The sequence below is a fragment of the Miniopterus natalensis genome, chromosome 15, assembly GCF_054644295.1.
Source record: "Miniopterus natalensis isolate mMinNat1 chromosome 15, mMinNat1.hap1, whole genome shotgun sequence".
In the NCBI taxonomy this organism is placed as follows: Eukaryota; Metazoa; Chordata; class Mammalia; order Chiroptera; family Miniopteridae; genus Miniopterus; species Miniopterus natalensis.
Genome location: NC_142095.1, coordinates 31,384,943 through 31,411,698, shown reverse-complemented (window position 1 = coordinate 31,411,698; position 26,756 = coordinate 31,384,943). Strand labels below are relative to the sequence as shown.

General features: G+C 39.7%; 1 protein-coding gene across 8 annotated transcripts in view; it reads right to left on the bottom strand.

Moving 5' to 3' along the window:
- Positions 1–14,612, bottom strand: part of TAMM41 (TAM41 mitochondrial translocator assembly and maintenance homolog) — a 39,707-nt gene extending 25,095 nt beyond the window's left edge. For 4 of the 8 annotated variants that reach the window (XR_001602963.2, XM_016209918.2, XM_016209921.2 and 1 more), the window contains exons 1-4: positions 14,405–14,610; positions 11,518–11,700; positions 8,785–8,877; positions 1,499–1,649 (exon numbers count right to left, since the gene is read on the bottom strand). Coding sequence is in view for 7 of the 8 variants with exons in the window: in XM_016209918.2 (XP_016065404.2) it covers positions 1,499–1,649; positions 8,785–8,877; positions 11,518–11,700; positions 14,405–14,539 (562 nt within the window). In the remaining variant the exon portion in view is untranslated. Of the gene's footprint in view, positions 1–1,498; positions 1,650–4,096; positions 4,207–8,784; positions 8,878–9,776; positions 10,178–10,331; positions 10,662–11,517; positions 11,701–14,404 lie in introns of those variants that run through there. The other 4 variants (XM_016209922.2, XM_016209924.2, XM_016209925.2 and 1 more) reach the window with 4 other exon arrangements.
- Between the last annotated feature and the right edge of the window lie 12,144 nt (positions 14,613–26,756).

Below are 26,756 nucleotides of genomic sequence, written 5' to 3'. Positions count from 1 at the left end.
TCCTCTGGTCATAGTAGGGTGAGGTGCCAGGGCTTGCTCCTCTCAGCTTTCCTCTTGCCCTCTGAGGGAGCCCCTGACATCTCTGAGAAACACAAGTGGTTAAGGGAAAGGGGAAAGAAAGCTAATATTTAGATAAATAAACACATGGGGAAGAGAGGAAAACTTTTCCTTAATGTGGAGGAAGAGGTGGATTTGGAAGCTACCACTTTGTAACCAACATAGTAATAAGATGGGTTTGAGCAAGAATCATCAATGGTACTCAACCTGGGAGGGAAAATTTGATAAGAAGCAGGATATCTGGCCCGGCTGGGTGTGGCTCAGTGGTTGATTGTCAACCTGGGATCCAAGAGATTGGGGTTCGATTCCCAGTCAGGGCACATGCCTGGTTGCGGCCTTGATCAATGACTCTCTCATCATTGATGTTTCTATCTCTCTCTCTCCCTCTCATTTCCTCTCTCTGAAATCAATAAAGATATATTTGAAAAAAAAGAAGCAGGATATCTGCATGATCATCAAATGTCTCCCCATAAATTGTTCAGAAGTGAGAAAACACTGCTTTTCAGGGCACAAACATCACTGGTGTGCAGACTTCAAAAATGTGAATGTCATATAAGACAAAACAAAGTCTAGGAAGTATTCCAGATTAAAAGATATAAGAGATATGACATCTCAATACACTATATGATTCTTGACTGGGTCATGTTCTGGAGGGAAAAAAATACTATAAAGGACATTATTGGGACAACTGACAACACTTGGAATATGGATTTGTCAATTCAATAAAAGTAACGAATCGGTGTTAAATTTCCTGAACTTGAAAACTATACTGGTTATGTAAGAGAATGCCCTTGTTCTTTGGAAACACATATTGAAGTGTTTGGCCTGAAGGGAACATGATATGTGGACTACTCTCAAATAATTCAGAAAAAACCCCAAAACCATAATACAGTGTTTACATATAGAGCGAGAGCAGTGGTTCTCAAAGTGGGATCCCTGAAGGAGCATCAGCATTACCCAGGAACTTGCTGGAAATACAAATTCTTGGGCCCCACCCCAGACCTAAATCAGCTGTCTGGGAGTGGGCCCAGTAGTCTATTTTAACAAGCCCTCCAGGGGATTGCAGACTCAAGTTTGAAACCCCCTGATACAGAGAGAATGATAAAACAAATGTGGTGAAATGTTAAAATTGGTAAATCTAGGGAGAGGGTACATAGGATTTCTGTATTATTATTGGAACTTTTCTGTCAGTTTGAAATTGTTTCAAAATAAAAATTAACAATAACAACAACAAAAAGCATACCCTGGGGTAATTTATTTACAGATGGGGAAAGGAAGAGACTTGGGAGGCAAGGAGGCAAATTACTGGATTTTTGTATTAAACTACAGAGGAAATAATGGGATTCTGGACTAAGGTCGCTGCAGCTCCAGTGTAGAGTGGGAAGTGGGGTATTTGCATGGTCTTCAAACAAATCAAAATATGGGTACTAAACCTACTAACCTGAATAGGAGAGTCCGGCAATCTCTATAAAGAGGTCTTCTTCAGAAAAGCTTTCTGGAAGCATGAGGAAAGCAGCAGTCACAGCACTCTTCAGGTTTTTATCTAGGGCTGACCTAAGAAGGACATTCTCATTCATTGCTATGATTTTCACCTGAAAAAAGCAGAACATTCAGAAGAAAAATTCCAGAAGAGTATTGCTCAAGCTAAGGGGTTTACATGTGCAATGGAACTATACCAAACTTAGCCCTGAAGATCTTGGAATAGTAGGCCAGTTGATACGAAATAATTATTATTCTAATAAGCAATCCCAGAATCTCCTGTTTTGTGCCAAATTCAGAGAAATCATGACACAGGAAAAAAAAACCACACACCCAAATACATATTTCTCTTAAATGGGGTTTGAAAAAGAAGTCAGTAGAAATGGAATAAATGTCCTTTGGGAAACTTAATATTTATTTTACAATCTCATTGATCTTCACTTAATTTTATAGCGGACAAAGGCAAAGTTTTACTTCTTTATTTAGAACTCAACTCTTCTGTTATCCATACATAATCTGAGTAGTTCACACTCTATTTTGAACTGATTTTGACCTTGACTAAGGAAAAAGGAAAGAAAATTAGCTACGATATAAAGAACACGGCTTTTGGGTACAGGTATGGGCTCATGTTCAGGTATTTATTAGCTGTGTGAATCTGGGCAAATTACTTAACTTCTCATCTATAAAATGGGAACATGCATCGAAGAATTATTACAAAGATTGACTGAGATAATAAATGTAAGGTGCCCACTGTACTAGTAAATGCCTTGATCAATAAAACATTTGTTTCTCCTGAATACACAGCAGAAGCTGCTGTCTTTGACTTTCCCCAAATTCATGAAAACATAAATTGCTCTAGTCTGTTCTGAGATTCTAGGTTTTAAAGACTGCATTGAAGTTAAGAGAATGTGTTCAAGTCCCAGCTCCATCTCTTAATAGCTCTGTGGCTATGGGCATAATTCCTTATCAGTAAAATGGAGTTAATAACAGAATCAAGCTCTTAAGGTTGTTGGGAAGATTAAATGAGATATTACATATGAACCCTTAGCTGAAGTGAGCTTCCTTCTGTGTTTCTTGGTGCATACTGCAAGAGTTTCTCTGGGCCAGAGGTTCTTACTTTTTACAAGCATCAGAATCACCTAAAAGGCTTATTGAAACACACATTATTAGGCCCATCCTCCAGAGTTTTTGATTCAGTAGGCCTAGATGACGCCTGAAAAACATACGTTTCTAACAAGTTCCCAAGTAATGTTGCTGGTGCTGGTCCAGGGACCACACTTTGAGTACCACTGCTCTAAGGTATTTACTTAGGAGTAAACTTGCCAAATTGCTCTTTGGAGTTGTGTCAATTTATACTCCTGCCATAATTATTTAAAACCATCACACTCCTTCTGATTGATTATCTAAGTAAGAAAGGGTCTAGAAGTCCCTAATAAGAACTCTACATATCTCAAATGTATCCACCATCTCTAAACCATTTACTGCTGGCACCAAATTTTCCTCCTATTCTAGAAAACAGGGCTTAAGTTGCCTTTTATTTGTCAAGAAGAGATAACTTCTGACAAAATGAAGATGGTACATAAAAGACACATACATATAAGAAGCTCCAAGTTAAATTTTATTAGACAGCAAGGAAAGAGACTAATGTATATCTCAAGGTATAGTTAGTTTTAAAAAATTAATTGTAAAAGGCAATATCATAAGATATAACTATTTTAGAAGTCAGGCTTAAAAACCTAAATTCTACCTTTTACCTTCTGTTCCTACTTTTTTTCTAAGGGAATACTTACAACAAAAGCCTCTCGTCTGTTAGTTAGGTGAGCCACTTTATTCAGTACTGCCGCCTCCTCCCTTGTAATTACAAGGACTTAACAGCCCTTAATTAAGTCTTTCAGCACCTGGGTGAGTTTACTATTATTGTAATCACCTGCAGAAAGTAAAACCATGGAGCAGCCCAGTAGCAGGGCTTGCCCAAGGTTGCAAAATGAGCTGAAGGCAAAATGAGGGTAACGCCCTTGCGCCTGGCAAACCCAGCTCTAAATAGTTCGAATTATTCTCATGCCTTCAGCTAGGGATCTGCTCTGGTTGACTCCTTTTCTTTAAAGATGATTAAAACAAATGTTAAGGTCCTACTAAGAACTCCTATGTTTATTTCGTGAATAACTTTCCCAAACTTTGTACTCCATATAGAATCACGAATGGAGGAAGGTAACCTCATCTTACTCATGGCAACTGAGGCCCTGAGTAAAAGCTTTCCCCATGACAAGCAGTGGCACAGTGAGTGAGGACCTAGGTCCAAAACTCTGCAGACCTCCCTTCCAAATTCTATTCTTCCTCCTCCTTCACCAGGTCCTGCGCAATCATTCTTCACCCTCTTTTTTGGTAGCTTTTACAGGAACTCCAAGAAAACAGAAGCTGCTCTGAGATGCTAACAAATCAAAGTATTTTCCTATTCAATGTGATACCACTTATTCTCTAAGAAAGTTGTTCTACCTAGGTTATGAAAAAGCAGTCTGTTTGCTAGTTAAGGTTAAGAGAGTGTAAATAAAAGCATCCTTACTCAAAGGAAAAAATGTCAATTCAGAAGACTCTGCTACTGTGCTGATCTGGTTCTCCAGTGTAAGGTGAACTAGGAACTTGTCTCAGCAGCACTGTTATTTGTTGTTCAGAATGAAAAGCCAGTGAACTCCTGGGACACTGCCAGAGAGGCCTGGGAAAAAAAGAAAGCCCTCAGATTTGTGAATAGCTGTTTGTATCTTACTGGAAATGCCCCCATCTGAACCGCATAGATAGCATTAGCACTACTGCCAAGGAGAAAATCTTCACTGAAGAGAGGAAGGGGCAACACTTGAAGGGACTTTCAAAAGCCCAACTCGAGAGATTTGTGAGTATCTTTCAAGACAGAAAAAAAGGGAAAGTCACATGTGGTCTCTCCTCTATAATACAGTCACATGGAGACAGTACTTGAATTGCAAACGGTGAAGTTAGAGTCACAAAGAACACAGCCCTACCTAGTGTTCAAATGCCCAACCACTAACCAAATGACCCTTCCCATGGAAGTTTTCCATTCCAAATGGCCAGAAAGGCTAATTTTTCTAAACGGTCACTGCTTGAGGGCCAAAAAGAAACACTGAACATTCTAGCTGGATGAAACCTTATTTATTACCTGTTAGACTACGAACTCTTCCAAGATAAGAGTGTGGTGCTTTTTAAAAAAAATTTCTTTGGCATACAGAGAGAAGAAACTTAGTTGTCTGTTAAATAAGTAAATGAACAGCTCAATCTTTGCATTTCAAAGGCTAGAGGCAAAGATTTGCTTACAGCTGGGCAGAGCCAAGGCTAGTAAGCCAGATTTTTTATCTCCAGTCAGGAATCTTTTATATTGCTGGGATTTTTCTATCCACAAAAAGTAAATCAATAGCTACAATATGATGATGGTTGCAAAACTGTGAATATACTAAAAACCATTGAATTGTACACTTTAAATGGTTGAATCATATAGTATGTGAATTATATCTCAATTAGGCTGTTATTTTTAAAAAGCTATATTACTAACAAACGAAAGAAAACATATTGAATGAATATATAAAAATAAATTTAAATCCTCTTAACAAGGTGGCAAAATACTATTGTATGTCAATGTGAAGGCTTTAAAAAAATTCAAGCCAAATTATCTATACACTAAATATGAAATAAAAAAATCCAAACTTATGTTAAATAAACTAGGGAAATGACTATTATTACTTTAGAGTTCATTTGACTTAAAAAGGACTAGCCACAAGGTATTAAATATTTTAAATTTCACTGTCCTTTACTTGGAAAATGACTTGGTAAATGACTCAGAAACTTAAGGCTGCACTAAAAATAAAAATGGGTTATCTCCACAATTTTGAAGAAAGTTAATGGTAAAGTATGATAGAAATTTAACTTACACTCAACTTTTTCCAGAAATGTCAATCTTTTAAAGCAAGGTACTCCTTTTATTTTTCTTTCTTATTAATAAACTTTATTTTTTATTTTATTTATTTATAAATATGTATTTATTGATTTCAGAGAGAGGAGGGGAGAGGGAGAGACAGAGAGAGAAACATCAATGATCAGAGTCATTGATTGGCTACCTCCTGTATGTCCCCACTGGGGATTGAGCCCACAACCCGGGCATGTGCCCTGACCCGGAATCCAACTGCAATCTCCTGGATCATAGGTAAATGCTCAACCGCTGAGCCACGCCCAGCCAGGCATTAACAAACTTTATTTTTTAGAGCATTTTAAAATTCACAGCAAAATTGAATGGAAAGTACAGAGAGCTCCTATACTATCTGTATATTTTGAACACTTAAATCGCCAGTGACTGAGAAATTCTATTCTAGTTGCAATATGGACAATAATTTTGGGGCTTTAGATAATTTAATGTAACTCTTTTCTTAAAAACACATAAAAACAAAGAATTCACACTCATATTCTCACAATTCTTTCCTAAGACATTCACCCATTCTTTTTATTAAAATGCTACCAACCCTTTTTTCCCCATCATAATTGTTTATTTAATATTTGCTGCCACCTAGAGGTAAAAATAGTTTGTTTACAGACAATTATCTTGAGAATGGTTAACAGTGTTTTCCACTAGAGGAAAACTAAAAGCAGAAGCGGGTGGAAGAGTTAATTCACCCATTTATTATTCTTTATTTCTTTTTTTGCCATGTGTTATAGTCAACACTTCCAAATGATTTTTCAAAGCTATCCTGATTTTCTTTTGCTAGAAGCTTAATAAGCCTGAGGGAGAGTCACTGTTATCAATAACACGTTCTTCTCCAAGTTAGCTGAGAAATGCCATTTTGCATGATATAAATGTAGCTGCTACTACTTGTCTTGAATTGTTGTTTTATCAGGATATATGACATTTAAATGAAATGAGGTCATTTCCAGTGCTTACATTCTGAGATTTCATGGTGTTTTCAGTTTTCTAAAATCTTTTTTTTTTTAATTGAAATATTCCAAACACAAAGGATAGCATAGAGAATAACAACATTTTCACATCCACTATTTCATTTTATCTCAAAATAACTCAGATGGGCAAGGACAAAAGGAAGTGAAAGAGCACTTCCTGAGTGTCTACTATGTGCCAGGCATTTTAGATCTAGGTATTTCTCAAATGTCTTTTGAGGTCAGTGTGATCAGCCTTATCCATAGAAGATAATGTTCCAAGGCTCAGGGAGACTAAGTCACTGGTAAAGGGTCACACAGCTGGGAGTACCAGAGCTGGGATCCAAACTGTGTATCTGTCTGGTTCTAACACACCTCTTTCCTTTCCAGCATTACCATTCTGCTTCCACTTTTGAACACGTTTTTGTGTGTTTTTTTTTAAATAAGCCATTGCCTTTTCTTTTTCTTTTTTCCCCCCAAACACATCTGCATTGATTTTAGAGAGAGGAAGGGAGAGGGAGAGAGAGGGATAGAAACATCAATGATGAGAGAGCCACTGACTGGCCGCCTCACGCATGCCCCCGACTGGGGATCGAGCCCGCAACCTGGGCATGTGCCCTGACCAGGAATCGAACCTCTATCTCCTGGATCCTAGGTCGACACCCAACCTCTGAGCCACGCCCGGCGAGGCCGAACACGTTCTTGAAGTAGGCAGGGTAAATACTGTTGACTCCATTTTACAGATAAATTACTGGAGGTTCAGAAAGATAAAACAGGTTGCCCAAGTTCACGTAAATAGCTAACAAGCGGCAGGAATGAACAAGACCCAAAGCTTCTCATTCCACATTTATTACTCTTCCTGTCAAGCTACATTTACTGTAAATTAAAAAAAGAAAAACTGCCCAGCTGGTATGGCTCAGTGGTTGAGCAGCAACCTGTGATCCAGGAGATCGCGGTTTGATTCCCGGTCGGGGCACATGCCCGGGTTGCGGGGCTTGATCCCTATCAGGGGGAGTGCAGGAGGCAGCCGATCAATGACTCTCTCCCATCATTGATGTTTCTCTCTTCCAGTTCTTTCCTCTTTCTGAAATCAATAAAAACACATTAAAAAAAAACTTGGAAAAAAATTAATATCTATAAATTTTCCAACTATATTTATCAGCTGAATTATGAGCTTTACTAGTTATCCAGTCTAGAAATGAGAAATTCATCTACACAGATATGAAATTATTTTGGTAAGCTTATTGTTTCTGAACTTAGAAGATAATATTTTAACTGAAGTAAAGATTACATAAAGTATGCAAATCTAAGAGGTACAGCTTGACAAATTTTTACAAATGAATATATTCATGAAACTACTGCCTTTATCAAGTATTTCTGAACATTTTAATGAGTAACAACTATTAAACTTTAAGCCCAGATGCAAGGCAAGAAAATCTTAACCACCCCTATATATCAATAGAGATTTTTATGACACAACCAAGGAAGCTAAGATTGTATAAATCACTAATTTTTTGCCATAACTGACAAAAGGAGGAGCAGCATAGTCACTCTATGGGAGACATTTGAGAACAACCTATGTCTTCTCTTTTGGGGCCTGAGACCCTCTGATAGCACAAAGAAAATTTTTCCTTGCTGCGGGGTTAGCAACTGTGACTATGTTGCATAGTTCTCAAACTATGAAAAGATCTTTTCTCAGAAAATAGACTATATATCTGCAAAAAAGAAGAAACGTGACATTTGCAAATACAAGTCAAAAGTTCAAGTCCTCTCTACCTTTTCCCTGTTTTGTTTATTTTCTGTTTCTATTCAAGCCCAAGGAGGATCTCACCATTGGCCTGAGGAAGATAAAAAAAGGGGATTAGACTCCACTCCCCTCAGCATCACTTCCTGGTTCATTCACTTATTCAACAAATATTTGCTGAATGCTTACTGTGTGCCAGGCATTGTCCCAGGCACTGCTGGGATACATTAGTGGACAAACAATGCCCCATGGCACTTACATTCTAGAAGAGAAGGTGACCTGGGTCGAGCTGACAGAAGCTCCACTGAGGCATTGGGCATTTCTTCTGCCATCCTCTCCAGGCCCAAAGGACTAATTCTGAGCCTGATCCATCCAGACAATTGAAGAATCTTTAGAGAGCAGGCAGGAGTAGCGTAGATAATATCTAGATATTGTTTGGAAATGAATTCTTGAAGAAGAAAAGGAGCCTGAAACTCATTTCTATTTCCTGGAGTTCCATCTCAATGCAATCAAAGATCACAGTAAAGTCCGGTTCAGAGAGGAGAGATATCCCTAATTGTGGCAGCCAGTAAAATACTCACCGGTTTTTGGAGTCGTCCAGCAATGTATAAGTTATTCCAGTTGAGGAGATCTTCAGTCAAAATACTAGTGCTAATAACCCCATATTTGATAAGCTGGAAAAGAAAAGAAATGGGCATGAAAAGGAGCACAATGCCACATTGTTGCTTATGCAAATGCAAAATATAAAGAAATGCATTTTTGCCCAGAGTAGTACCTTTATTTCCAAAGCCACTCAAAATGTTTACTTTGTAAATACATGCATCTCTACCAAAATTTTTCCCAAAGGATAAGTTTCCATATACCTCAGGTATATGAGGTAAAGTGACCACTATTTTAACTCAGACTCTTGTGATGTTAAAAGGCAAAATGGCTCTTAGAGGCTATCTAGTACTGGTCCTCAATGCACTGGAAATAAAAAACTGGTCCTTCAGCACAGTTTGAGGAGTGATCATGTATTTCATGCTTCTCATTTGAGAAATAAGAAACCTGAGGCTCAGAGAGAATAAATGATGTGTCCAAGGTGGCATTTAGAAGCAGAGACAAAACTAGGTCCCTAAATTTTATTTAAAAAAAATATTAAAAAAAAAAATATGTCTTTACTGATTTCAGAGAGAGGAAGTGAGAGGGAGAGAGAAACATCAATGATGAGAGAGTCATTGATTGGCTGCCTCCTGTACACCCCCAAATGGGGATCGAGCCTGCAACCCGGGCATGTGCCCTGACCAGGAACAAACCGAGATCTCCTGGATCACAGGTTGAGCTGAGCTATGGCGGCCCGGTAGGTCCCTGAATTTTAGTCTAGATTTCCGACTTTCATTTTATTACAAAGTACAAGGAACTTTTGTTTATAATTAAAAGTTTTTACTGACATCTTTTACATGGTAAATTTTTCTTTCACTGTGGGCTATCCAAACACTTTTATAATTACAAAGCTACATCCAAAAGTAAAACCTCTTTATCAATGCTGAAATGGAATTATGGTCAAGCTCATGCAATAGTAATTTGTACAAACCCTGAATGCAGTTGTTCCAGGTTACAAAATCTCATTTGTTTCAACAAATATCTCTGGCTTCGCTTTGCTGAATTTCAGTATCCCAACAGCCTTCTCAGGATACAAATATCTAAAAAGTAGCTAAAGAATTTTAATTAAAAAGTACAGTCCCTTTGGCATATAATTATGCTCAAATATTTGGTTACTGGAGCTTTTAATATTGTATGAAACTACTAATTAGAGATAGGCTCAGCATAATATTAATTATGGACAAAGAACAAAGCTACATGCTTGGCATGACTAAAGTAGACATGGAAGGCTGTGCTGAATAACCTCCCCTCCACTATAGCCACAGTATTGCTGAAAGCCTTCTTGCTGCAGGCAAGTAAAAGCTGGGAGGTAATAGAAATACCACTGGCATGGAGGTCAGGGACGTATCACTAACTAGCTGCATGAGCTTATGGAAATTATTTTCTCTCTGATCCTTGGTTTTTCCATCTCCAAAGTACAGGTGGAGAAGGATTGGATCTCAACCAAAAAGTTAAACCCATGGCCCAAAGGTTATGCAAACATTACCAATAATCAAAGCATTCATTCCTGCCAAGTTCAGACAGGTCTTCAAAATCCTTCTCAGTCAGTACTCAACCTCCTGGCCTTCAAAGTGTGGTCCCCTGACCAATAACATCAGCATCGCCTGGGAGCTTGAAAAAAAATTACAGAATCTCAGGCTCCATTCCAGACCAACTGAATCAGAATCTGCATTCAACAGGATCTTCAGGTGCACATCAAAGTGTGACTGCTCTAAGCAGTCAGCAGCACTGAGCAGAGCTGGCACGGCTGGTGGAATCCCTATGTCATCCTCAGCCCAGCTAATCTCTAGGAAGCATCTGATTTACTCCCCCTGGGTCTTCTTAAACTGGGATCCTGCCTAGTTCTTGGCAATCCTCTTAGAGATTGGGCCTCTTTATCTGAAATATAGTTCAGCAGGGTTCCTGCCGTCAGACAATCCTCTGCTGAGATCCATGCATCTTACCTTCTCTCCAACAATTCATCATCAGATTCCACCAACCTGCTGGCATCAAGAGGTTCCTACCACTTGGCACCACATGCTCCCAACTACCTATGACATCCTCTTCACTTCCAAATTCTTCCTGGGAGTGTCAGCCCCTCCATATAGATAAGATTAATTTCCACTCTGATCCTTAATGTGCCTGCCTATTCTTCCCAACTGACTAAACCACTGGGTCTCAAAGTGTGTTTTCCAGACCAGCAGTAGCATCATTTGGAAGCTTGTTAGAAATGCAAATCTTCATTGCTAAGAGGGTAAATCTTAAAAGTTCTCATCACAAGAAAAAATATAGCTATGTGTGGTGATAGATATTAACTAAACTTATTGTGGTGATCATTTCATAATATATACATATATTAGTGTTGTACACCTAAAATTAATACAATATTATATGACAATTATATTTCAATTTACAAAAAAGGCAAATCCTCAAACCCTACTCCAGACCTATGGAGTCAGGAACTCTGGGGTGGGGCCCAGCAATCTGGGTCTAACAGGCACTCTAGGGGATTTTGATGCACTCTGAAATTTGAGAGCCACTTGGTCAAAGGCGAATGACAGTCACACTTGACCATCTTCATCCAGCAGGAGCTTGAACATTTCCTTACCGCAAGAACATGCACATTTAACTAGTATTCTAATAACAAAGGTTAATAACAACCCAAGTTAAGACAAAAGCCCAAAGTCACTTACCCTACCATCACACATGAGCAACGGATTGTAGTAAACTCCAGCGCCATAGTTATTCTGGATAGTGGTGATAACCTTGGGCCCCAAAACTTTTAGGAAAGAGTAATGGCTCTGATTTTTCTTCAGGTTCTTTGAATGCCATGCAACAGGGTCATCTACTGTAAACACAAAGTCCAGCATGACATTCTGGGAGGTGAAGAAAAGAGAATGATTTTAGTTTTAGTTCTTAGAAAGGCATCCAGGTAACAGTGGAAAGCTCTACAATTCTATGCCATTATGATTAATAAAAGACCTGGGGTTTTCATCAGAATTTAAGCAAGTCTCTGGAACCAACCTCAGCTCTGTTTTCATCAATACACATAATAATACTTATTTAACATGCACTGTTGTGCCAACACTCTTAACACTTTATATATTATACATACAGTAATTCATTTTATCCTCAAAACAAATCATACAAGGTAGGCACTGGTACTATCCCAATTGTATAGGGAAAAAAACAAACAAACCAAGGTGTGGAGTAAATTCCTTGCCCCAGGATGCAGAGTTAGTGAGTGGCAGACAGTCCGGTTCCAAATTCTGTGTGCTGAGCCACTATTCTACACTGCCTTTCATATGAATGTTGCTGAATATGCTCCCCTTTCCTTCCAGATAAAATAACCCCATGTAGGTAAGCTCTATATGGTATTATGTAGAGGGAAATGTTATTCTAACTCTCACCCACTCACCAACCACTCACTGAGGATGTACAATGAGCTCTGATAGATCCTGAGGTTGTGGTCAAGAGCACCAAGTCTACTGGGAAAATAGACACATTATCAGCAAATGGACTTGACAGAATGCAAAATGTACTAATTTCACTCAAAACTGGGTCAGAATAGGAAGTGTACATTTTCCTATAAAATTACATTCTTCAAAAGTCTAATAAATCTGAGTCTTGAAAAATGCGCAAGACCTAAGCAGGCCTGGTGGAAGTATTAAGAGAAGCACCAAGAAGGGGAGTCCTGTCTAGGGAAAACACTCCTGTGGGTGTTAGCAGCGGGCTTGTTCTGTGCGCTGCATCTAGTTTGCTATGGCAGGAACAGAATGCAGGCAGGGGAGTGGTGAGAGATGAGACTAGAGAGGGAGGCTGGCTGCCATGCTAAGAAATTTTCCTACAGCAGAGCTCACTGGAGGGAGGAGAGAATAAAGGCTGGAGGGCACATAGGAGGCTAACTGCATGATTCCAGGTGAGAAAAGAAACTAAGGCACTGAAGGGTATAGAGACTGATCTGACATAGATTTAAGGTGTTGAATCTACAAGACTTATTAACCTGTAGGAAATAGGAGTGAGGGAAAGCAAAGGACCTTTTCTTGGAGGGAATGCTACCTCTGCTCAAAGGAAAATTTTCATGGAAAAATGAAGAGGTGGCTATCAAATCAGAAGGCTAAGGCCTGCTCTGAGTTTCCCATAATGTGACCCATAAACCACTGGTGATACTTAAGATTTGGGGTGGACATGTTTTAAAAAATTCATAATTATGTTAATATTTTTAAAAAGATAACTAGCCTACAGTAAGCTATAATTTATATACCTATAATCTATAATTTCTCATATGCTGTCAGTTTAAAGAAAAGTATTACTTAAAAACTAGTGTAGCCCTGGCCAGTGGCTCAGTTGGCTGGAGTATCGGCCAGTACACAAAAGGTTTCGGATTTGATTCCTGGTAAGGGCACATACCTAGGTTGCAGGTTCGATCCTCGGTTGGCAACCAATCGATGTTTCTCTCTCTCTCCCTTCCTCTCTCTGTAAAATCAATAAACATATTCTCGAGTGAAGATAAAAAACAAAACAACAAAAAAACTAGTGTAGGTAGGAAACAGCAAATCCAAGCAACAGTATAGACTGATGGCCAGACAGGTTACAGCCAGGTATCCAAATCCAATGAACTGTTAGGCTATGCATGAACTACGGCAAGTATAAATCCAGTTCAGAACACAAGCTGCACACACAGTGGACAACTCTATTTAGACTTTTGTTCCTTCTATGTTAATTCAGCAAAAGCTCTAAAGTCCTGTTAGAAAAGTCGCCAACAGCTTCATTTAAATGGAAAGTATCTGCCCGCCACTCTTCTGCTGTCTTGAATCTTGTCTCCACCTTGGAAGCAAACTTTATTTTCAGAGAAAAATCTGCAATCACAAGGAAAATTGCACCCTCGCTGCTGTTGTGCTCAGCGGACTCAGAAGGGTAATAATGCCTAATCCTAAAGAGCCTCGTTAAATGCCCTAAGTGTGGGTAAGTATACTGGTCACCCACTAACTTTCCCTCCCCAGTGCACTTCACTGCACCTGCCCTGGCCCTACCACCAGTCCCTCCACTTCCTGAAGTCAGGAAGATCATTTTGTATTTTCTCCTACAGCTCTGGACAGTCGCTCTGAAGCTTGGCTGTACATTAGAATCACCTGGGAAGGTTTTGAAATTATCTGAAATTACTGAAGCCTCGCCCAGCCCAATTAAATCAGAATCTCCGCTGGTGGAACCCAGGCATCAGTATTTTGTAAAGCTTCTCGGAGCACTACGTGTTCGGCCAAGGCTCAGGACACTGAACCAGCACCTGGCAAATATTTCTCTTCCATTCAACCATCAAGCAAGCTTCTGCCTCAGCTTTCCCCTCCGCATAACTGCATCTCCTGCTCTGGACGGGAAGTGGACTCCTACTTATCTTAAACACTCAGCTCACACTATTGTTATACTAGGAGCACTTTTATAGAGTTTGTACTTCGCTCGCTGAGACGTGGAGCGCGCAGAGCAGCCAGGCAGCTCCAGGGCTCCGGAGCGATGCGAAGCAAAAGGAAAACTCGTGCGCAAAGGCCGATTCTGGGCGTGGGGCTGGCCCCAGGCCGGGCTCACCTTCTGGTTTGAACTGGGCCCCGCCTGGCGGTACACCCCAGAGCCATAGGCGAAAGCCAGGCTCAGGTCCTCGGGGAAGTGAGACAGGATCCTGCGGAAGGCCACCCCCGAGCTCTGCAGCGCCTGCAGCGCCATCGGGCCGAGGCGCGCACGGGCACCCCCGGCGGGGCAGGGCGGGGCAGGGGACACCGGGGCGGGCGGGGAAGGATGGGGAGGGGAAAGACCCGGACGGGCCCCAAGGGGAGAAGGCTGGAGCCGGAGGGGGCAACTGGAGGGAGCCGCAAGGGCCGGGGTGACGGTCCTGGGGGGCCGGCGGCCAACCCCAGCCACGCCTGGCGCACGCACACGCGTTACAAAGGCGCCAAAGCAGGCGCCCGCCCGCGCGGGAGGACGCGAGGGCCTTGCAGAGACCCCTGGCGGCCGGAGGAGCGCGCCGCAGGCCGGAAATAGGGGCGGAGGGAAGCGTCGCCGGCTGATTGAACTGCCTTTGAGTATTTTAATAAATGACTATAAAATCGTGCGTGTATATTGCAGAAGATTTTTAATGAGGTGAAATTCACATAACAAAATTTTATACTTTACGTACAATTGAGTGGCATTTAGTATATTCACCGCGTTCTGCAACCATTACCTATATCCAGCTCCAAAATTGTGGATTTTCAAGGTTTAGGAAACCACAAAGAAAATTTTGTGCCCAATTCCACCATTCAGAGACTATCACCGTTAAAATTTGGCTGTGATTTCCTCCTTCTAAAGCCCTTTTTAAGTCCAGTGATGGGTATGAAAGTGCTCCATAAATGGTAAAGGACTACCCCAATGATATTTCTGTTTAATATTAAGGGTGGAGAAGAGTTTCTGCCCCTTTGCCTTGCGAATTAGTCTCACAAAAGGGCACATTAAATGTTTCCTGATAATAAACAGGACCCCAGGTGAGAGCTCACCTTTTTATGTGTAACTAGAGAAACTTGCTCAAGATCACAGGGCCATTCAGGATGTAGTTTGACTTCCAGGACAGAGGCTTTTCAGATACTGTCCTTCTTCCTTATGTACACTGCCTCTCAAAAATAAAAGAAGTAGTAATAGCTACATTTGGATAATGTTGATGCACTTCACATGATATTTTTCATTGAGTTCCTCCCCTCTGCTGTCCTGTGGGAGGCGGTTATTGCTTCCATTTTAGGGATGAAAAAGCTAAATCAGAGAGAAAAAGCAATGGGCTTAGGATCACATCGACTTGTGGCAAAAACGGAGCTATAACATAGGTCTGGGTCCACATCCTACAATTCTACTATGTCCTGGAAGTGTTTTGAGCAGAGACCTATTGGGCTCAAATGTTAGCCTGGATTGGAGTGGGGAAAGAAGAGCTCAGTCAAGAAGCTGTTACCATAGTTACACTGTGAACTAAAGGCGCCTGGCCTGGAGTGATAAAAGCAGGGATGGGATTAATTCAATTTGAAAAATGATTATTTGAATTCAAACCCTAGACTTGGCACTGAGACTAAGTACAGAGGATCTGAGATGACTAGAACAGGGCTACTGCCTTGCAGGAGCTCAGGGTCTGTGGAGGAGATAGACAAGCAAACCCAGAATATAAAGTGCAGTATGAAGTTGGGTGCCCAGCACCCTGCAGGACCTTTGATGACAGAGCATTAATCAGTTCTGGGTGTGCAAGGGAAGGCCTGAGGAGGTTTCACAGTGATGGCATCTGAGCCAGGCTTTGAAGGATGAGTAGGAGTTTATCAGGCAGAAGATAGATGGGAGAGATTCTACCAAAGAAGAATTGATAGGACACAGTGACAATAATAATTAGTGACATTTGTTTATTTATTTACAGTTCCCAACCACTTACGATACTTATCTTTTTTCATCATTCCAAAGACTCCCTGAGACAGGTTCTCTAAGAGTATCATTTTTCAGATAAAGAAAGATAGGGCCTAAAAGGAGAAGCAAATTTCCCAAATTCACACAGTTAGGAGATTTGAACCCAGGGCTCCCAAACTCCAAAGGCCACACTATTTGCTACCTTGTTTTAGTGACTCCTAAAATAGGTGGCTTGCCCAGCCAGTGTTGCTCAGTGGTTGAGTGTCGACCTATGAACCAGGAGGTCATGGCTGATTCCCAATCAGGGCACATACCGGGGTTGTGGACTGGATCCCCAATAGGAGGCATGCAGGAGGCAGCTGATCAATGACTCTCTCATCATTGATGCTTCTCTTTCCCCCTTTCCCTTCCTCACTCTAAAATCAGTAAAAGCATATTTAAAAAATAATAATAAAATAGGTGGCTTGTGAGGCCAGAGAAAGAAATGTAAGTCAGCTGTTTCTAGAGAGCAGCAGCAGTAGCTAAAGGGACAACCAGGACCAGGATAAGGATGGCAGGAGGGAGACGCAGCCCCTCTATGTGAGCAAAATCATTCTGGTTCTTTCTGACTGAATATCGCCCTTGCCAATTGCCAGAATTTGAAATGCATTTACTGCAGAATTACACTGAAACCTTTCACCCAAAGATAGTGAATAAATCTCTACCAGCTGTGTTACTATTTTTGCTTTCCTTCCTTTTGATAATAATTCAACTTTATTTTGTTTTTCTCCCCTCTCTTTGCAGAAGTATTCCATACTTATAAAAATGTAAACATTACAAAAATATGTATACCATCCCCAGAGATAGCCACTGATAATCTTCGGTACATATTCTTCCAGATGTTTTCCTATGAATATATTAACATTAAAAACATTTTAAAATGGAATCGTAGTATAGATATTATTTTACAATTTGCTTTTTTTCACTTAACATATCAGGGACATGTTTCTGTGTCAGAATAGATCTATCTCATTCAATTTATTAACAGCAAATTTTTCTAAACTATGGCACCATTTGTTTAGACATTTTCATATGGACAGATATAGAGTATTTCCATTTTTCATACATGCAAACAGTGCTACAGCAAACATCCTTGTATGCAGACCTTTGTGTACATGTGCAAGTTGCTATAAAGTAGATTACTAGAAGTAGAATTGCTGGGTCACAGTGTCAGCACATTGTTAAAATCCCCTCCAATAGATTGTGCCAAGTTCAGCCCTTGATATAAATAAAGATTCTGCAATGTTTTTCCATTTTTCAGTCTTACAGACTTTCACACCTAATTATCAGTCATTTTCACAAACACTTTCCTCCTGATAATGGAAAATCACCAGCTGGAAAGTTCCATCACATTCCTGTGTGCATTTGCCTCTCCCCAGAAAGAGGCAGAAGCAATGTAGCAGAGAACACATTCGTATTCTCCAGCAGAAATCTCCCTGCTCCTAGCAGTTCATCCGCTCCTTTTTAAATTACTGTGGCTTGTGAAGTTAAAAGCTATTAAAAAGCCCTAGTGTTCTATATAATCGCTTTAGGGTTCTGTTGGAACTCTCACACCAATGAAATAAAAACGTTAGAGAGCCATTTTCAAATACAGATAAATGCCACTTGATTTGGGTGAATATGGGGCCTCATTTTTCTGATTTATCCAGCTGTTGGCTTTGTATTTCTTAACAATGACCTTGTCAGGCAAAGTTTCACTAGGAAAATGTTCACCTATTCTATTTGTTTTTTTTAAAAGCCCTGTAAAATCTCTATAACTTTTATGCCTGGATTTTTCTTCTAATCAATTTTTAAGTAAAGGACAGAAAATGTTTTGGGGAAAAATCCAAGCTCTGTGTTTTTTACAATTAACCACGTATTCAATTTATTCACTGATGGAAGTGAAGAAGAGGGATCTCCATCTCCATCTCATCAGAGGAGGGTCACCCTGTCATATCTGTCCATTGGCAGCTGATTGACATATCATAACTTGGCCAGACTGAGAGCATCTTTAATACATCTTTAGTCTCTGAGGTACCATCTGGATTTGAATCTGGACCCCAGGAGTTCATAGCTGTATGACCTTGGGCAAGACAACTGAAGCTCTTTGTGCCTTCCCCACTCATTTGTGGGATGAGCATAGTAATGGAACCTACCTTACAGGATTGCTAGGACAGTAAACGAAATAGCATCCAGAAAGTACATAGATGGGTGTCTGCCCCAGAGTAAGCTCTCAATAAATGTTCTCCATCTTATTTAGTTCTTAAGAGGCAATGTACAAGAGGGATTAGAAAGCACAATTATGACATTTAGCATTTTACACAAAACATTTTCCAGACATGATTTTATTTAATACTTAAAACAAATCTTGCCCTGCAAGCATGGCTCAGTGGTTGAGCTTCGACCTATGAACCAGGAGGTCACGGTTCGATTCCCAGTCAGGGCACATGCCTGGGCTGCCTGCTCGATCCCCAGCAGGGGGCGTGCAGGAGGCAGCCGATCAGTGACTCACTGTTGAGGTTTCTATTTCTCTCTTCCTCTCCCTTCCTCTCTCTGAAATCAATAAAAAGATATTTTTAAAAAATTAGAAAAACTAAAAACAAATCCTGGGAAATGAGTGGATACTATTCTAATTTTACAGAGGGATAAACTGAAGCATAGAAAAAAAGAAAGTGATTTGCCTGAAGTCACAGGGCTAACGGCAGGCCTGCCAATACAGTTTCCAAGTCTAACCCTTTTCCTCTTGTACCATAAAAATAGCACAAATTTTTCATTTCCCCAAGGGATTCATTCATGCTCCCACTGAAATCTTCCTTGTCCTTTAGTCCCAGCTCAAATATCACTCTTCCTACTCTTCAGAAGTAAATTTTCTGTCCCTCTGTGCCCATATAATTCTTTGCTTATAACTCTCCAGCCTTTGTCTTAAATACCAGATATGTCCATCAAGAAGAGGCTTAGGGACTCTCTCAAGTCAGGAACCACATATTATTCATCTTTCTACCATTTAGGGCCAAGCATAGTGCCGAAACAAAGCTTCTGTAACTGAGAATGTCATAGGCTGGTGACAAAAAGATAAACATATATACAAAGCAATTGTAGGAAAATATAGACAACATCTGTACCACAGCTGTGGTAAGACAGCTCTTCAGGTTTCCTGAGAAAGCTTCTTGGATGGCGGTGGTGGGTTGCTATTTGGGCCAGATCTTGAAGGATGGACAGAAGTTCACTAGATAGGAAAGAAGAATGAAAACGTTCTAGGGAGAAAGAACCACCTCTGCACCGGATCTTGGAATTCGCACTCCGGGAGGGCACTGTGTTTTCCAGTTTTGATCTGGAAGGCCACAGACTCTTAACACCAAAGAAATGAATGAATAATGGTAGGATTTCAGGGAATGAAGCAGGTATCTCCTCTAAATGGCAGTATAATATACAGTGATCAAGAGTGTAAACTCTGGCTCCAGGCTGCCTGGTTTGAATCCTGGCTCAGCCACTTATTATCTGTGTGACCTTGGGCAAGTAGCTGCATGCCTCAGTTTCCACATGGATGAAATGGGGATAACAATAGGGCTTACTCACAGGGTTGTCACAACAACTGAACTGGTTAACATGCACAACGTGCTTGGGAAAATACCTGCCACGTACTGAGTACTGTGTATGCGTTTGCTATTATTATTATCATCATTATTATTATTTACTGTCCCTGAAATTCAAACCAGTCAGTGACTGTCTACTTTATCGCTTTGTAAAACTGGCCCTGAATTTTGGGATAAACTGAGTTGGCAAAGAGCCTAGGCAGAAGAGAAAGAGTTAATTATTGTATACCAAATCTGTCTCCAGCCACCAAAATCTGCAACTTGGGTTTGGTGTAGAGTAGCATGTCCCCAAAGTAGGTTTTTATTGAACTGTTATTTGGAATTATTTGAAAATAAAAATTCCATTGTTAACTAACTTTGGGAAATCAGGTTAAAAGAGGCAAATAGATTTCTTTGCTGTGGGATTTCTCAGAGCATTCATATATTAATATGCATTGAATAATCTCCCAGAGAAAATTGAACGTGTAGCATTTTTCAGTTTCCCAGACTGTTTTCTTCTTCTCCTTCTGTCCACCCTCCTCTCTCAGCATCTTCTGGGATTAATGTTCTGTGGCATCAATTTGGGAAACATTGGTGCCAAGCAGTCCTTTGCACTCAGAGAATCATCTCAGTGTCCCAAACCAATTAAGACTAATTACATAGATTTCTTTTGCCTGAAGGCACCAGAGGATCCCATAACCTAAGAGAGAAATTGAGGAGCTTCCTAACACATGAATAACTTGTGTAGTTATAATTTGTAGTTGTAAAAACTCAAGATTATCTGTGCTTTTGATTCTGAGGATGTCTTTGTTCAGATCCAAAACTGACAAAACTCTGGGAACAATCGTCTTGTTTAGAATGAAACTCTCCACATTTCTAGGGTCTGAGCATTTGACCCTCTCACTTGGCATCTACTACTTTGGGCATCGTCTGGCCCCTTCATAGGCGGAGGTGATTGAGGAAGAAATATCACAGCTGCTGCACAAACACCTCTTTGTTAGTACTTCTGTGTATGAAACACCAAGGCCCAATGAGAACAGTACTCTTATTATGCTACTCTTCTTTTAATTTAATTTTTTAAATTATCATAATTTTTTTAACTTTCTTTAGTATATCATTCTGTGAATTTGAACACATGCATATGTTCCTGTAAATGCCATTGCAGTAAATGCCATTACGTGTACCAGTTCCTTCATCCCCAACATCTTTTCGTGCTCTCATTCATCATCTGGATGGCCACCTTGTTGAAGTATCTATTCAAATCCTTTGCTCATTTTTGTTTTTGTTGTTGTCAAATTGCTTTCTTGCTATTGAGTTTTGAGAGTTCTTTATATATTATGGATACAAGTTTTCTGGGTCAGATATGTGATTTGTAAATACTTTCTTGTACTCTGTTGCTAATCTTTTCATGCTATTGAAAATGTCTGTCACAAAGCAAAAGTTTTATTTTCCAGTGAGTCCAATTTATCAACAGAGAATAACCTTTTCTTTTAAGGATCACAATCTTGGTGTCATGTCTCATAACTCTTTGCCTTACCCTAAAGCACTAAGATTTTTCTTCTATACTTCCTTCTTATAGATTTATAATTTTAAGTTTTATGATTAGATCTATGATCCATTTTGAATTAATTTCTATGTAAGTTGTGCAGTTTAAGTCAAGGTTCATTTTCTCACATATCTATGTATAATTTTCCCAGCACCAGTTGTTGAAAAAGATTGTCATTTCCCCCATTGAATTGTCCTTGCACTTTTGTGAAAAATCAATTGGTTATATTTTATTTGAGTGTATTTCTGAGCTTTCTATTCCATTGCTCTATGTGTCTGTTCCTCTTCTAGTACCACATTGTCTTGATTAATGGATGCTCATAATGTTTTACAATTAGGTAGTGTGATTCCCTCAATTTCATTCTTCTTTTTCAAAATTGTTTTGTATCCTAGTTCCTTTGCCTTTCCTATATTTAGAATCAGCTTTCTATATTTGCAAAAGTTTCACTGAGGTTCTTACTGGAATTATGTAAAATCTAGAGATCAATATGGGAAGAATTTACTTTTTTACTATGTTGGGTCTTCTGATCCATAAACGTAATATATCAGTTTCTCCATTTATTAAAAAACTAGTGTATCCCTGGCTGAGTGGCTCAGTTTGGTTGGAGTGTTGTCTAGTACACAAAAGGGTGCGGGTTCGATTCCTGGGGTGGAGTGGTAAGAGTACGTGTCTTGGGCAGAAACAACATCTGCTAGGAAGCATCCAGCGATTTCCCTTCTGGATATAAACCCAAAGGAAATGAACAGAGGATATTGAAGATATATCTGCACCCCCATGTTTACTGAAGCATCATTCACAGCAGCTGAGATATGGAAACAACCTGAATGCCTGTCAGCGGATGAACCGATAAAGAAGGCGTGGTGGACACAGTCATGCCTGCTTAACAATGGGGACATGCTCTGAGAAATATGTTGTCAGGTGATTTTGCCACTGGGCAAACATCACATAGAGTGCACTTGCGCAAACCTAGATGGGATAGCCTGCTACACAGTAGGCTGTATGGTCTAGCCTATTGCTCCTAGGCCACAAACCTGTGCAGCATGTTACTACACTGGATACTGTGGGCAATTGTAACACAATGGTATCTGTGTATTTAAACGTATCTAAATATAGGAAAGGCACAGTAAAAATACAGTATAAAAGATAAATAGTGGTATCCTGTATAGGGAGGGCACTTAGCATGGACAGAGCTTGCAGCGCTGGAAGTTGCCCAGGTGAGTCAGTGAGTGAGTGGTGAGTGAGTGTGAAGATCTAGCACGTTACTGCACACTGCTGTGGATGTTATAAATACTGTACACTTAGGCTACACTACATTTATTTAAAAATATTTTTTAAATAATAAATTAGCCTTAGTTTACTGTAACTTTTTTACTCTATAAACTTAAACTTTTAAAAAACTTTTCAACTCTTTTGTAATAAACGTAGCTTAAAACACAAATACATTGTACAGCTGTACAGAAATACTATTCTTCGTACTCTAATTCTATATTGACAGCTGTGACTAAGGCGTTGGGCTGTAATGTTATGATGACTGCGACGTCACTAAGCGATAGTAATATTTCGGCTCCATTATAATCTCATGGGACCACCATCGTATTTGCGGTCCATTGTTGACTGAAATGTTGTTATGACTATTATTCACTCATGAGAGAAAAGGAAATCTTGCCATTTGCAACAACGTGGATAGACCGTGAAGACATTATGCTAAGTGAGATAAGTCAGACAGAGAAAGACAAATACTGTATGGTCTTACTTATGTATGGAATCTAAAAGAGCCAAACTCATAAAAACAGTGAGTTAAATGGTGGTTCCCAAGGACTGGTGATGGGGGAAATGGGAGAAATGTTGTTTAAGGGTACACACTTGCAACCAATACTAAATAAATCCTAGAAATCTAATGCACAGTATAGTGGCTATATACAACAATATTGTATTATAATTATCAAACTTGCAGACTAGGTCTTAATTATTCCAATCACAAAAAAGAAATGATAATTATGTGATGTGACAGAGGTGCTAACTAGTGCTACAGTGACTATCATATTATAATACTATATAAATGTATCAAACCAATATACTGTACAGCTTCAATTTACAAATATTATGTGCCAAATATATTTTAATTAAAAAAGCAAATGTATTACAAAAAATCTGCTAGTAAGGAGGAAGGGAGGGACATTGGGAATCAGTGGTAGGTTGGTGGCAGAGATAATGCTGCATGTTTCCTTCTTTCTGGATGCCCTGGGAGACTACATTTCCCAGTTAGGTTGAGGTCCTGTGATTGAGATCTGGCCAATGGGAGGCAGGAAAAGTGATGTAACCTCTTCCAGGCATCAGCCTTAAAAACCTCTCATGTACTTTCCCAGGACTCTCTTTCTCTTCCACAGTGAAGTTGGCACAGGTACAATATAGGGGAGGGCTATCCAAACTGCACTGGATTGAGATGTGAGCAAGAAATAAATTTTTATGGTGTTAAGATACTGAGATCTAGGGGGTTATTTGTTACTGTAGCATAGCATAGCTTATCCTGATCAATATAGGAGGGTAGTGGTTTTCAAAGTGTGGTCTTCAAACCAGCAGCTTTGGCATTGCCTGGGACCTTGTTAGGTGACAATTCTCTGGCCTCCACTCCCCACCTGCGGAAGCAAAACCACTGCTTCAACTGTGATGGTGTTTTTGCCCACCACAGGTACTCATCATGTGCCCATTCAAGGGTGACATCCTTTCATTCTTCTCCAGCTGTAGGGGGTGTGGCCCATGCTCAGACTGCTGTGCCCTTTGTGGCTCCGGCTCTGAGGTACTTTTCCAATTAGTCCCCACAGTGACAGTGCCTCCCCTGCACCAGGAGCAGCTGTTATGTAAGCTGTTTGAATCCCTCCCTCCCTCCTCTATAAGAACAACAACTAATAACCTGCAAATATACCCCGAAGTCCTATAATTCCAGCCTGCAAGATAGAGAGATGCCTGGTGTTTTTTATTGCTCTGGGAAGGCTTTTGGAAAGTAAATGAATAATTTTATTTGGAAATATTGAAAGTAACCACAGGATCTTTTCCATTTATTTTTAAAATTTATTTATTGTTGACAGTACCACAGGATCTTTTTATTATTATTATTATTACATTTGGAGTCCACAAGCTTTCAGAGATGCTAAGCTAGGAGTAGGGCTGATATAGTCTTACCCGTTTCATTTCTTTTTAATATTTAAATTTAAAATTTTTAAATTTTTATTGATTTTAGAAAGAGAGGGGAAAAGAGAGAGAGTGAGAGAAAATAACCTCACGTAGATTTGTTGTTCCACTTATTTATGCATTCATTGGTTGATTCTTGTACATTCCCTGGCTGGGGATCAAACCCATAAGCTTGGAATATCGGGACAATGCTCTAGCCCAACTGAGCTAACCTGCCAGGGCCACCTACTTTTTAAAAATATATATATATCTTTATTGATTTCACAGAGAGGAAGGGAGAGGGAGAGAGAAAGATAGAAACACCAATAATGAGAGGGTTGTCATTGATCAGCTGCCTCCTGCACGCCCCTGTCTGGGGATGGAGCCTGCAACCTGGGCATGTGCCCTGACCGGGAATCGAACTGTGATCTCCTGGATCCTAGATCAATGCTCAACCGCTGATCCACGCCCAGCTGGGCTCCACTGTATTTTTAAGATGAAGCCACAAGGTCCAGGGAGGTACATGGGCCTCTCGGTGCCTTCAAATTTAGTATCAGTGACTTTAATAGTGTTTTGACCTATAATGATTCACATGCTATCTTATTTTTTTTAACAAAATGAGAAGCTTAGACAAATGTAAACATTCTTTTTTTTATTATGTGGTAAATATACACAACATAAAATTTACCATTTAAAACATTTTTAAGTGTACAGTTCAGTGGCATTAAGTAGATTCACATTGTTGAACAACCATCACCACCATCTATCTCCAGAACTTTTTCATCTTCTCCAATTGAAACTCTGTACCCATTAAAAAGAACACTTGCTCATATGTGGGATATAAAACTGAAACTTGTGGACACAAACAGCAGTGTGGTGGTTGCCAGAGGGAAGGGGGTGGGGGAGTTGAAGGGGGATCTTAATATATGGTGATGGGATAAGATATGACTTTGGGTGGTGAGCACACAGAGCAATATGCAGATCTTTAACATAGAAACCCACACCTGAAACCTGTGTGTTCATATTAACCATTGTTACCCCAATAAATATAAAAAATTTAATTAGAAAAGATTCTTAAGAATAAGAATGTTAAATATTTAATGAAATTGTTTCTCTTTCTGCAATCGTAAATTATTTCAACTCTTCAACCTTTAGTAAAGTCTGTCATAAACAAACTAACAAATGAACAAAACTCTCCCTTACCCCAGTCCCTGGAAACTACTATTGTACTTTCAGTCTCTGTGAATTTGACCACTGTAAGTACTTCATGTTGAAACATATGTCAGAATTGTTTTCTTTTTTAAGGCTGAATGATCTTCCATTATATGTGTAGGCCACATTTTTATCCATCCTTTCCATGATGCACACTTGGATTGCTTCTTTCCACCTTTTGGCCCTTGTGAGTACTGCTGCTATGAACATTGGATGTACAAATATCTGTTTGAGTCCTTGCTTTCAATTATTTGGGGTATACATCCAGAAATGGAGTTGCTGGATCATATAGTAATTATATGTTTAATTTTTTGAGAAGCTGCCATACTTATTTTTTTTTTTATTATAAGCATCCTAATGGGTATGAAGTGATGTCTCATTGTGGTTTTGATTTACATTTCCCTAGTGGGAAAACATTTTAAATTTTATCCAAGATTTTCTACTAAGAGTTTTATAGTTTTTGTTCTTGCATCTACATCTTTGATCTATTTTGAATTAATTTTTGTGTATAATGAGGTAGAGTTCCAACTTCATTCTCTCGCATATGGATATCCAGTTGTCCCAGCACAATTTGTTGAAAAAACTGTTCATTTGTCACTGAATTATCTTGACATTCTTGTCAAAAATCAATTGACCCTAGATGTAAGGGTTTATTTCTGGACCATGAATTCCATTTTGTTGATCTATATGTGCATCCGTATGCCAGTGCCATACTGTCTTGATTACTGTAGCTTTGTCTATGCTGGATCCCTTGACTTTCCACATGAATTTTAGAACCAACTTTTCGGCTTCTGCAAAGCAGCCAGCTTGGATTTTGAAAGGGATTGAATGGAATCTGTAGATCAATTTGGGGAGTCCTGATTATTTCATAGAGTCTAGTTTACGTTGTGGTTTAGGCAAGCACAGAGAGAATAAAGAAGGCTCCCCTGAGTCTCAGGGGTGATTCCTGAAATGGGTTTGAAGGACAAATAGAAGTTAGCTAGGAGAAGGGCAGGGGAAGAGGAGAGCATTTAAA